The sequence below is a fragment of the Balaenoptera acutorostrata genome, chromosome 8 (assembly GCF_949987535.1).
Source record: "Balaenoptera acutorostrata chromosome 8, mBalAcu1.1, whole genome shotgun sequence".
NCBI classification, from domain to species: domain Eukaryota; kingdom Metazoa; phylum Chordata; class Mammalia; order Artiodactyla; family Balaenopteridae; genus Balaenoptera; species Balaenoptera acutorostrata.
Genome location: NC_080071.1, coordinates 85,355,403 through 85,367,991, shown reverse-complemented (window position 1 = coordinate 85,367,991; position 12,589 = coordinate 85,355,403). Strand labels below are relative to the sequence as shown.

The 12,589-nt window shown below is 41.6% G+C and overlaps 2 protein-coding genes across 2 annotated transcripts in view; one reads left to right on the top strand and one right to left on the bottom strand.

The window, feature by feature from the left end:
* The window catches only part of DNER (delta/notch like EGF repeat containing), a 326,762-nt gene that overhangs the window by 44,784 nt on the left and 269,389 nt on the right, over positions 1-12,589 (top strand). The window lies entirely within an intron of this gene.
* Positions 890-2,806, bottom strand: LOC103019330 (geranylgeranyl transferase type-2 subunit beta-like). Its single transcript, XM_057551825.1, has 2 exons — positions 2,275-2,806; positions 890-1,904 (listed from the first exon to the last, which is right to left on the bottom strand). Exons 1-2 carry the CDS (start codon positions 2,792-2,794, stop codon positions 1,423-1,425), a joined length of 1,002 nt encoding a protein of 333 aa, XP_057407808.1. The 5' UTR covers positions 2,795-2,806; the 3' UTR covers positions 890-1,422.

Here is a 12,589-nt window from a genome sequence, read left to right as displayed (position 1 = left end):
AGTGAACTAAGTATAGCCCGCATCTCTACCGGGCAAAGTGGCCTTGGACATCTTCACTGTGCTGCCTCGGAAAGTTCTGCCCTAGTTCTTCTGATGACATTGTGCTCTTCTCTAGCCAATGAGTTTATTGATTTTCTTTGTCAACCTAGCACTTTGGAGAATAGTACACTCTTGCAAAATTGACATAAATATGACTAAATTTAGTGCTATAGATTATTACAAGTCTTTGGCTCTAACTGTACAATGCTAAACCAAATATTAATTGAATTAAAAAATCAGTCAAACAAATTATTTGATGTCATGGACAAGAAAAGCCAGAATTTTTCCATTTCTAGATCTTGGTATTGCACAGTGAGGATGCAGCCATGGAGTTTCATTTCTCTTGATTATGAGTCATGAATCCTAACACCAATAAATCATGCATTTCCTCCACTTGTCTCAGGGGGGTTCACTATGGAATGATGGCATCTGAATGTTCCACGTAAACATTTAATTAAAAATCAGGTTTTCACTCCTGCTGTCTTATGGTAGTTGCTCTGATTTTTTTTTTTTTAATTGGCAAACAGAAGCAAGATATTTCCTGCCAAGGAGGAAGGACCCTTGAAATCAACCCAGGTTTCAGCTGGCCCTTCTTTTTTTTTTTTTTTTTTTTAAATGTTCATTAAAATACTTTATTTTCACCAAGAACATAAAACTCTTATAAGAGTTATAATCTCTTGTAAGAGATTAGCTGTGGTCTCATCTTTCTGAAAACACAGGTAACAAAAAAATACTGTGGCAACTATCAACTTCTGTTTCCTTACTCGGCAGGGAAAAAAGCCAACAATCCCCCTTGGCATTCCAACATAAAATATTAGAAAGTGAGAATATAGTCCAGACTGCAATCCTGTTCCAAGGTGGTGAATTGTCATTTACTTAAATCACTTTGTAACCAGCTCAGTAACCACAAACATATGAAATATTCCCAAATTTCAGCCATTTATTTTTTTTCATCTTTTAATTCCTATGGGGTTCATCAATTCTTTATCAGTTAACATTCTCACTGACAAAGACCAATTTATATTAACTATAGTTATATATAACATATCAAGGGAGTACATGGGAAAATCAGAACATAAGACTTCATCAGCTAAATAGAGTTCAACTCAGTTTGCTGTTATGGAGACAAACAAGATAAATACATTGAAGCATAAACAAAATATTACGCTCAGAATAACAGCATTCCAGAAGAAAACGGAAAGCTGAAGATACAATAAAGGTCTCTAATTTACAGTTATGTATAATTATATAATTTATTAAAATCAACACAATTCATGTACAAAATATTAACATGGCAGCCATTACGTTTGTTAAGCACTTCAAATACTGAAATGTTAAAACAGTGAAACTACACTAAGCAACTTCTGCATCAAGGGATCTAATCTAGCTCACTAGTTCAGGCTGAACATTCACTCTCCGAAGTATTTCTTCAGGCATGCAAAAAACAGGGCTAACAGGTTTAATCTGTTCTTCTCCCAAAAGTGACAATCCAGCAATTCCAAATAGAGTATGAAAAGGATCTACCATATCTCCTGGCCTGTCCGCAAATCCTCCCGTTTCTTCATCTTGACATGCTAAAATGAAACTGCGCAGTTTCTCTCTGTCAATCCAATGAAGCCTTCCAATTATCTTTAGGGAAGTCAACACCCACCAAGAATAGCATACATCTGGTAACTTCTCTGGCCTTCCATTGAGTCCACCTGATGGAAGCTGTCGTTCACAAAGCCACCAACCAAGTAAATCAGAATTTACTCGATGCAACTGACTAGTAATAGCCAGGAATCCTGTGCAACAATAGATCTGCCCAGCATGGGATTCAGAAGCTTGCCTGCAACCAAATCCACCATCAAAGTTCATACATGGGGCTTCCCTGGTGGCGCAGTGGTTGAGAATCTGCCTGCTAATGCAGGAGACACGGGTTCGAGCCCTGGTCTGGGAAGATCCCACATGCCACGGAGCAACTGGGCCCGTGAGCCACAGCTGCTGAGCCTGCGCGTCTGGAGCCTGTGCCCCGCGACGGGAGGGGCCGCGATAGTGAAAGGCCCGCGCACCGCGATGAAGAGCGGTCCCCGCACCGCGATGAAGAGTGGCCCCCACTTGCCGCAACTAGAGAAAGCCCTCGCACGAACCGAAGACCCAGCACAGCCAAAAATAAATAAATAAATAAATAAATAAATAAATAAATAAATAAATAAATAAATAAAAATTTAAAAAAAAAAAAAAAAAAGTTCATACATGATAAAACAAATTCGATTGCCTTTTCCACATTAATAGCATCCAGCTTCCCCAATAGAGCCAGAGTTGCCACCGCACAAAAAGAGAATCTTGTATCGATTTCTCCCCAAATATCTCCAGCAAAAGAACCATCTTCTTTCTGTAGACTCTGAACATATTCCACGACTTTATTTACATCAATAACATTAATATTATCATAGAGAGTAAGAATCTGGACAGCACTAAGAGTGTACAAAAGATGAGGATCATGTCCAATACTAGCACTTATTCCACCACACTCGTGTTGACAAGACTTAATAAATGTCAGAATTTCTTCTCTATTCATGCGATGTAGCTGTCCCATGAGATCCATAACAGTCAGACCCCAATAGATGCCACTCATTCTCAAATATTCAGACATACAGTATTCGTAATCATCTTTCTTTGAGCCGTAGGATGCTATATAATCTGCATGCTTCTCCACTAATAGGGTGTCGGGTGCATCTGACTTGATAATAACATCCTTCTGCGGTGTGCCCATGTCTGAGAGCGAAAAGAGCGGCCCTTCTTTTTTTAAATTTATTTATTTATTTATTTATGGCTGTGTTGGGTCTTCGTTTCTGTGCGAGGGCTTTCTCCAGTTGTGGTAAGCGGGGGCCACTCTTCATCGCGGTGCGCGGGCCTCTCACTATTGTGGCCTCTCTTGTTATGGAGCATGGGCTCCAGGCGTTCAGGCTCAGCATTCGTGGCTCACGGGCCCAGCCGCTCCGTGGCATGCGGGATCTTCCCAGACCAGGGCTCGAACCTGTGTCCCCTGCATTGGCAGGCGGATTCTCAACCACTGCGCCACCAGGGAAGCCCAGTTGCTCTGATTTTAAGGTTAATTTTGGTAGGTTTGATTTTATGCTGCTTTATAAATCAGATATTTGCTTGTTTTCTTAACATTTGGTTTCTTTTCATGAATGTCTTTCTTATGAAGTCTCTCTTTAGTCTCTTTGATACTTTATGTTTGACTGAGGACCATGGTCCTGGTCATCTTTCTTTGGGTCATCCATAAAGAGCTGAATTCTGAATAACCAGTTAAAATCATATCTCCTTTTCTGCTTTTGATAATTCTTGATCTTGGAACTTTAGGATTCAATATGTGATGGCTCTTGGGTTCCATAGAAAGCCTCAGCACATACTATCTGCTGCAGTGAACCCTGTACAGAGTGACCAGTTTCTTTTTTTTATAAATTTATTTATTTATTTTTGACTGTGTTGGGTCTTCGTTTCTGTGCGAGGGCTTTCTCCAATTGCGGAGAGCGGGGGCCACTCTTCATCACGGTGCGCGGGCCTCTCACTGTCGTGGCCTCTCCCGTTGCGGAGCACAGGCTCCAGATGCGCAGGCTCAGTAGTTGTGGCTCACGGGCTTAGTTGCTCCGTGGCATGTGGGATCTTCCCAGACCAGGGCTTGAACCCGTGTCCCCTGCATTGGCAGGCAGATTCTTAACCACTGCGCCACCAGGGAAGCCCCGACCAGTTTCTTTTTCAGGCTCATATACAGGAAATTTGGGGAGGCAGTTTTCCATTTTGTACCTGGTTATAAAATCTAGGTAACTATGGATACATGTAATTATGGATTATTACTCATAGCCACCCTCATAACCACCTTGAGGTCTTTAGCACGAGTAAAAGGACTTTGTTTCATTCTTTCAAGAAGTATTTTGCTGTGCAAGGCAATATACTATGTGCTTAGGATTCATCAATAAACACAAAAGATAAAAGTCCCTTCCCTGATGGCACTGACATTTAAGAAGGGGCTGGGGGATTCGGGTGGCGAAGGGGTTGTGGGTTGGAGAAAAGCAGGAAACAGAATAATAAGGGTTTCCAGCAACATCCCTGTGCTAGCTTGTTATTTATTTTCTCTTAATTTAAATTGTTTTTATTTAATGCAGTGATCTTTCTTCTGATGGGCTGCAGTCTTCCACAAACTCCACAGAGCAGCTTTAAGACATAGCTGCCTCTTTCGGTTTGAGTCTCTAGAAATTGCTGAATGTAGGTGTAGAGTTTCCCTAGGTCAAGGCTAGTGGATTTACCACCCTCTCCACCCATCCCCAACTAATTAGACGTGGAGCCAATCACCATATTTTAACTTTTTGCTAATTGTCCTTGGGCATAGCTTCAGATACGTTGTTGGAAGAGGTCATTGAGAGGATGAGACTGCTGGTTGACCCACAAGCTGGACCCGAGCATTCGGAAGCTCCTCACCCTCTCCTCTGTCATTGGAATGTACATTCTGCCCACTGTCCCCACAGTAGGAGCTGTTTCAAGGATGCAGCCTTGAGAGAGTAAGGTGCTGTCGAGACCATCTGGACTGAATACGTGACTAAACCCTGTTAAGGCTTCTATATAAACTCTTAGGATTTTGGCAGTGAGTGCAGCCACTCAAGACGAACCTCATATGTAAGTTCCCTTGCTTATGAAACCTACTACCTACCAACCTGAAGCAATCTGCCTCTTTCTTGGGTCTCTCCTTGCCCTCAGTGTATGGGGGCCAGTTTGTGAACCAACATACGTTCATTAGTATCACATGTAGCAGTTGCATCACAGGTTAGGGTGACGGCCACTCATGTTTGTGATGGGACCACTTTTCTCCCAGGCTTGGGGAGCAGAATCTTAGAAAAAGTCATGTAATTGATAGACACCAAATTCTCAGTCACTGAAGGAGCACATGTCTAGTCCATTAAAATAAGTCATCAAAAAATGTCAGCTATTCTGTACGATGGGCCAGAGCATAGCCCAACTACTTTATTTGAGTTTGGTCTATTTTTATCTATACCTAAGGCATGAGCCTTATTATTACAGGTGTAATAAATACAGTAAGATGCAGGTATAATATAATAATTATATTAATACTGTATCATATAATATGTTTTATACATAATATAATATGGTAACATTTATTATGTTATACGGTATCTAATATATAACATACACAATAACATATAGAACAGGTTGCCCTCCTGAATAATAGTAAAATTTCAGCTCTGGAGGGATCATGGAGATTCTTTAGATCCGTCATTTTTAACCTGAGATCTGTGGCTCCTTCTGAACTTCATGGAATTGATCGTAAACTGCACTGTCTGTGTGGAGATGATCCTTAACTTACATCAGACTCTCAAAGTGACTGTTTAAGAAATGCTCATTGAGATCAGATCATACCAGATCTGAGTGGTAAAAGTATTGACTCACTCAAGGTCACATGGTTTTTGGCAGCCTAGGTCCAGGACTTAACAGTTCAGATCTTGTGATCAAACTACAAATTAGAAATATTTGTATCATGGTGAGGTTAAATTAGGTCACATGTTTCTGTCCTACATAAATATCAAATGCTTGTGAATGTCAGGAGTTGGGGACTTGCTACCGAATGGGGTAGGAAGCTGTCCTTTTTGCAAATGTAAGCTTTTCAGAATCTTCTTGAAATTTTTAGTAATTTATAGGTATGTCCACAGTGAGTATGGAAAGGAGTAAACTTACTGTTTAAAAAAAAGGTTAATGGATTAAAAATCTAGTTCTTCCATGTGGCCCCCATTTCCAATGTTTACTAAAGTCTAGTTTCAGAGACCTTGAAGGGATACCCCATCCTTGTCTTAGGACAAAGAAACACACTCTTGTTTAGCTTTGAAACTCCAGGGTGCCTCTGTAGCTGTAGCTTTTCTTCACCAATGACTGCCAGTTCTGGGTGCTGCAGAATCCTGATAATGAGAGTGTCAGTTCTATATAGGTCACTGCATCCTTCAGGACAAAATTCAGATGTAGAAAAGTGATAAATTTTAAAAAAAAGTATCACATTTCTTTTAATAGAAAACTGGCTAATTTTGTAATCTTTATTTTTTTAAGGTCTACTTTTTAAACTTTCCATTATTATCTCATTTTTAACGACGTGTTGTACAATTTGAACTACAAAAGTTAAGCCCATTTTTTTCCCAACCACGGTAGCCTTAGAAATTGGCCAGAATGTTTCTAATGTTTCTGAATCTAGAAAAATAGGGGATCAAGGCAAGATATTTTCTGATTAGATTTTTGGTGTCTGGGTACTGATTCTTTGAATTGGTTGTCATTCAGATTAGGGGGTAAAATACATCTATTTATTGAAGGTCTTTCTGATGAGCAGTTGGAAAATAAAAACACCCCTCCTTTCCAAAATATCCCTAAATAACAGGCACATTGTTAGTGCTTAATAAAGTCTTACTGAATGAATGAATTCATGTTGAATGAATGACAAGTCTTCATTTTTAATTTGTGGGAATTGTTGGAAGCACCGTTCCAAGGTTGAATCCGGCTGTTACTGTGGAGAGGTCCTGCTTGGGTCTCGCAGAGCTGTAGAAGGATGCTGCTTTTGTCATGGTGTACCTGAGGGCTCTTCGAGTGTTATTAACACCCAGATCCAAGGTACCTGGGCAACTTGCATCTTCAACCAGAGTTAAGTGGGACCAATAGTGTCAGTTGGATGTCCTGGCTTCTCTGACATCTTCAGGCAAAATAAAAACTGCTTCAGAGGACACCTGGATAAAGTTTGCATCTATTAAGGTGATGTAGTCAGGTGAGAGAATGAGAGTAGGGGGAACTGAGTCAAGTCAGACCCCTCCACATCTACAGCCGGTGTGCTTGTGAAGACTGGGCCTTCATTCCTCCCCAACCAGAAAGAGAGAGGTCTTCCTAGAACTTCAGCTGATTTTGCTTGACTTTGGCAGCATTCTGTTTTACCAACTTAATTCACTCTTTTCTTTTTTCTCTTCTTGTCCGGAAATAATTGGCTTGGGAACTTTTAAATGTCTCTAAGGCCTGTAAGGAAGAACTATTTTTTATTAATTCCCATGAAGTTTACTTGAAATGCAGGTGAGATGGTTAATTTTATGTGTCAACTTGACTGGGCTAAGGGATGCTCAGATAGCTGGGAAAAAAATGTATTTCTAGGTACATCTGTGAGGGTGTTTCCAGAAGAGATTAGCATTTGAATTAGTAAACTTTGAGTAAAGACATATCATTCTGGGGGACAATGTGGGTGGGTGTTGTCCAATCCATTGAAGGCCTAAATAGAGCAGAAAGGTAGAGGAAGGGCAAATTCGCTCTCTGCTTGAGCTGGGACGTCCAGCTTCTCCTGTCCTTGGACATCCATACTCCTGGTTCTTGGGCCTTTGGACTCGGACCCGGACTTACACCATTATTCCCCCACCCCATTTTGGGGCCTTTGGACTCGGATTTATACTATCAGTTCCTCGGTTCTCAGGCGTTTTGACTCAGACTGAATTACACCACTGGGTCTCCAGCTTATAGATGGTAGGTCATGGGACCTCTTAGCCTCTAAAACCACATAAGCCAATTCGTATAATAAACCTCCTCTTAACATCCATCTATCTATCTATCTATCTACCTACCTACCTACCTACCTACCTACCTATCTTTCTCTCCTATTGGTTCTGTTTTTCTGGAGAACTCTAATACAGCAGGCATGCCTCAAAATTAGGGAGTAGCAAGCCTGACCCCATTATTGCACTCTTGAATGAATTTCTCCCTTCTTCTGAATTTAGGAGAGGGGCTGGCTGGCCTGTGTATGACTGCTTTTCTACACCAGGCAGGTATTTTAGTTCTGGGATGGAGAAGCTGCTTTGAAGGTCTGGACACGAAATCTAGGTTGAAGGTGGCATGTTTCCAAAAATGAATCATTCCAAAAATCACGATCTTATATACTGTTGTCTTGTCACATAGTAGGTGCTAAGCAAACATTTGAATGAATGATGACTGTTACTTAGCTAACCACGATAAAACATCATGGGGTAAATATCTTTAGGATCATAGTGACTTTTACTTTGTTACCTGTGTAATTTTGAAACTGAAAAATTGTTGCCTTCATGTTTTTTGGAAAGTAAATGAATTACATTATAGTTTCATAACTCCAGGACATCAAAACATCTCAAAAACACATTTCCTGAAATTAAACTCCTCCTGAGAGAATTAATGAATAAGTGCTTAGGTGTGATAGTGAGAATGAAGCTGGTAATTTTAAGTGTTATAAATAGAAGCGAGGATATCAAGACTTTGGAATTATTTTAATTATTGACAAGAAGTTCACTGAGAAGATGCCATTAGCAGTGAGCTTTCCTTTTTGTTTGTTTGTTTGTTTATTTATTTATTTATTTATTTATTTAATGAATCCCCAGCACTCACATCGAGGGTGGCACTGAGTTTGAGTTGAGCCCATGCGTGGTTGCTTGTACTGTATCTCACCATTGGTCTGCCCCTGGACCACTCACTTTTATAGGGATGATCTCGTTTATTCCTAACAACACTGTGAGGCAGGGACTGTTTTTACTGTCCGCCTTTTTGGAGGTGACACTGTGGCACAGAGCGTTTAAGAAACACATCCAAGGTCACACAATGAGCGATTGGCAGAATCTGGATTCAGCTTGGTCTCCTTAATCTGAAAGCTTCTGCTTCCAGCCACTAGGATACCTCCTTCCTGCTAGATTGCAGGCTATGGTGATGCTTTTTCTGGTTTTAGTTATTAACACAGGCACAATATGGCTTTTCACTTATTTCATTAAAGGCCAAGGTGCTTGTGTTAGTTTCCTAGGCCTGCGGTAACAAACCACCACAAACTTGGTGGCTCAAAACAGTGAAAAGTGATTCTCTTACAATTCTGGAGGCCAGAAGCTGTAGATCAAGGTGTGGGCAGGGTCATACTCCCCCCAAACACTCTAGGGGAGGATCCTTTTTTGCCTTTTCCAGGGACTGGTGGTTCTTGGAGTTCCTTGGCTTGTGGTAGCATAACTTAACTGTGCCTTCATCTTCACGTGGATTTTCACGTGGCCTTTCCTGTGTCTCTGTGCCGGTCTCCCCTCCCCTCCCCTCCCCTCCCATCTCCTCCCCTCAGCTCAACTCATCCCTAAATAACAGGCACATTGTTAGTGCTTAATAAAGTCTTACTGAATGAATGAATTACATTTTCAAACCCCCCTTTTCCAAACAAAGTCACAATTTATAGGTTCTGGGAGTTAGGAGATGGACATATCACTTTGGGGGGGCCACCATTCAACCCACTACAGTACACCTTTTCATCCTTTTTATGCACCCCAAAGGAAACCAAGTTACTTTTTTTTTGAAGGAATGAAAGTATTCATTTGCCTCTGCACTCCTGGATCTTAGGATTGTGAAGACCTTGTGAAATTTCTTTTCTTTTCCTGGATCTAATGGTGTTTAAATGGCTATTCCCTCCCTCTCCCCAGAAGTTCTTTAAGATGCTTTTTCTCTGATCTTAGTTATTAACATTTTATTTCCTATTTTTACTAGTCCCTCCTTTGATTTCATTTCTTTTACATCCTTTTTTATTAATTTTTTAACTTAAAAATTCTTTTTTGTTATTTTTTTATGTATTTGATTCCATTCTTTTTGATTTTTCTTGATTGTGCATGGCTTTAATATACTAAAGATATTGTGCAGCTTTGAGGGTTGTTGCTCATGGTGATAAGGGGTCCACTGTACATTTCAGTGAGTGCCACACAGTTATGGGGAAATGTCCTGAGATTTGGCAGTGTTTTAGAACTAGGTCAGTAAATTGTTCATTCCCTTAGATTTATCTCAGTACCAGTATCTGGAAGATCTTCTACAAGTTGCCAGATGCTAGTTAATGATGCTTTTGGTATTTCTTCCTGCAGATTTTTTTTTCCTTGTAGAGTTTGAGACTATGAAGTCAACACTTGCAGTTGGGTTAAAATTAAACTTCTCACTTGTGTAAAGTGACACATTGGTGTTTTGGTTAATGTGACCTTAGTAATGTGTTCAGGCTGAGTTTCAGGTGGCTCCCTAGGACATTCTGATTTGACCTCAAAAGTGTGAAACGTGTTAATTTGTTGGCAGTTTCTGTAGCTAAGAACTCCTTGGTCTTGTTGTAGGGACTGGAACCTTCTATTCCAATCCAAAATCTGAGACTTGTCTGACCCGTAAGCTTAACAGTACTCAAGGGCCAGATGGTTGGAATTCAGGACCATCTTGGGAAAGGGTTCAACTGCCACAACCATTGGTAATGAACCAGACGAAATATACTCTCAGGATGGGATTTCCAAAATGACTCCTTTTCTCCTTAGGCGTTATTATTGTCTTTGTAATAAACACATATCGAAATAAGACCAAATCCCTCCCATACCCTTTGCCTAAACCTCCCTCTCAATATGGATTTAAGACAATCTTGCAAACCTTCCTCGTGACTTTTGTATTTTTCTTTGGTGTCCTGCAGCATGGCTCATTGTACAGCAGGGATTCTCAACCATTAGCCAGTCCTAACCCCTCATATTTTTTCCTCTGTTGTTTACTTCCTCTTAGACTAACCAGATGGTGTGAGGCTTAGGAAGCACATGCGTGGCTATGAATGTTACGAGACGGCATGAAAAGCAAAGAAGTCATAGTCTCAGGAGGTGGATTTATGGAAGCTTAACAGGAGCTGGTCTTACTCCATTGTTTCCTGCTTGGTGATGGAGGCGGGGGTGTGTTTTGCTAGCTAATTTAGTGTAAAATGAGCCTCAGTTAATATTTTTTCTCGTCAATTTGAACTGCTTAGGAAAGGAGTGGAAAACACGTGGGTTCGGCAGGGAGCTGTTGAAGGTACGGTGATCATCACAGTTGTCTGTGATCTAGCGTGGCTTGGTTTATATATTTATGAAAAGAGCACACGGTGCGGAAGACACTGGCCATTCACAGAGAAAGGTAACTGTAGATGGAGAATTTGTTTACTTTTTATTTTCGTGGCAAGTGGCTCAGGGGAAGCCATGAGCTCCCAGTGGGCTTGGGGCCAATGGTTCTCAACTCCACTGAAACAAAAACCTGAATTTGCTTTCATGGCTGACTCTGGGGCCCCGGAGAGCTAACACCTTTCCCACTGCTCTCCCCCTGAAGATGCTTCAGCCTCGGCTACCCGGCTCCAGCAGGACCGGGTGGCAGCTGTCAACAGCAAGGGTGCTGCCTCCCAGAGCCGGAAATGCAGATGGTTTTCTCCCGACACCTCTGACTCTCGGGCTCTAAGTGCTTCTAAGGTACTGTGTTACACATGAGAAGAAACCTTGGGTTTCCAGAGTGTGATGGGGAGGACTCCAGAAGCCAATGGAAATGCTCACCGCGTGCCCACTGAGCTGCGGATCGACATTAGCATGCTGATGGCGGGAGCTCTCACAAATTCCAGGGACAAGAAAGATCTTGTGTTAGCGATGGAGCTAATCATCCCCAACCCCACTCATTAACGTACTCCCGGGGCCCTGCCTCTCTGTGCTCCCTTCTGCACCATGTGAACAGCTTTTCACAGCTTCTTTTCCATCTGCTGAAATAAACAATAGCCTTTGTAACCAGTGGAAAAAGCAGCAGCAGGTGAAGAACTATTTTTAGACATGCTGAAAGCTCAAGGTTGATTACCGCATTTTCACACCTAAAACACAAGATGCAAGGCTGAAAAAAAGGGATTTTTTTTTTTTTGCCCTGGGCTGTGCTCATGCTATCTGCCGTCTTTCACATGCTGCTTTCTGCTTGGCGCTTCCTTCTGTCACTGGAGACCTGGAGGGACACTGGTTCAGGTCACCTCCTTTTCATGGCTCCTCTCCCATCCCCCACCTGGTGGCATTTTATAACAATGACTGCTCTTCTTTTCTCCCACCTCTCTCTTTAACATTAACACTGAAGAGATGGGTTTACTCTACATTGGTGTGCATGGGGTCCATGGTTCATTCCCCTCTGTGGTGTTCTGATATATTAGCACCTGGTGCCCTCGCCAGATCACGTGGAGAACTGCATATGCAAGTTGGCTTTACCTGTTATCTCATGTATTCTGCAGAATAAATCTGCAAGGTGGTGGTCTTATCCATTGCACAGATGAGGAAAGTGAGAATGGGGGCTTGGAGAGGTTGAGAAGCCAGCTCGGCCCATCTGCCTAATCGTGGCAGAGCTGGAGTCTGAACCCAGGTTTTTCGGATCCCAGACCCGTTCTGCTCATTTTTCCTGCTGCCTTTCTCACTGACTTAATTTCAAATCGTTCTCGACTGCCGGGGGCAGGAAAAATGAGCAGAACGGGAGGTCTCCATTTTTCTTTTGATGTTTTTCTCTAGCTCTTTGATTCTATCATTAAGTAAATCTCTTTTGAGTACAGTTTTCCTTTTTTGAAGCGCTACAGTAATGACCAGTAATAGCTAGAATGTCAAGTGCCTGTCATTTTCCTTTCCTAATTGAGACAAATCCATGATGTCCCCCGCCGATTTTCTCTCTGCCGTCAGGGTGCCTGATTTAATTGTCCCTACTGTTGCTTTATGGCTGTAAT

Bases quoted from the DNA above. Each gene is read 5' to 3' on its own strand.
- LOC103019330 (XM_057551825.1), bottom strand. From the start codon at position 2,794: ATGGGCACACCGCAGAAGGATGTTATTATCAAGTCAGATGCACCCGAC. The intron at 1,905-2,274 runs GTATGAACTTTT...CCACCAGGGAAG, and splicing joins AATCGAATTTGTTTTATCAT to CCCCATGTATGAACTTTGAT.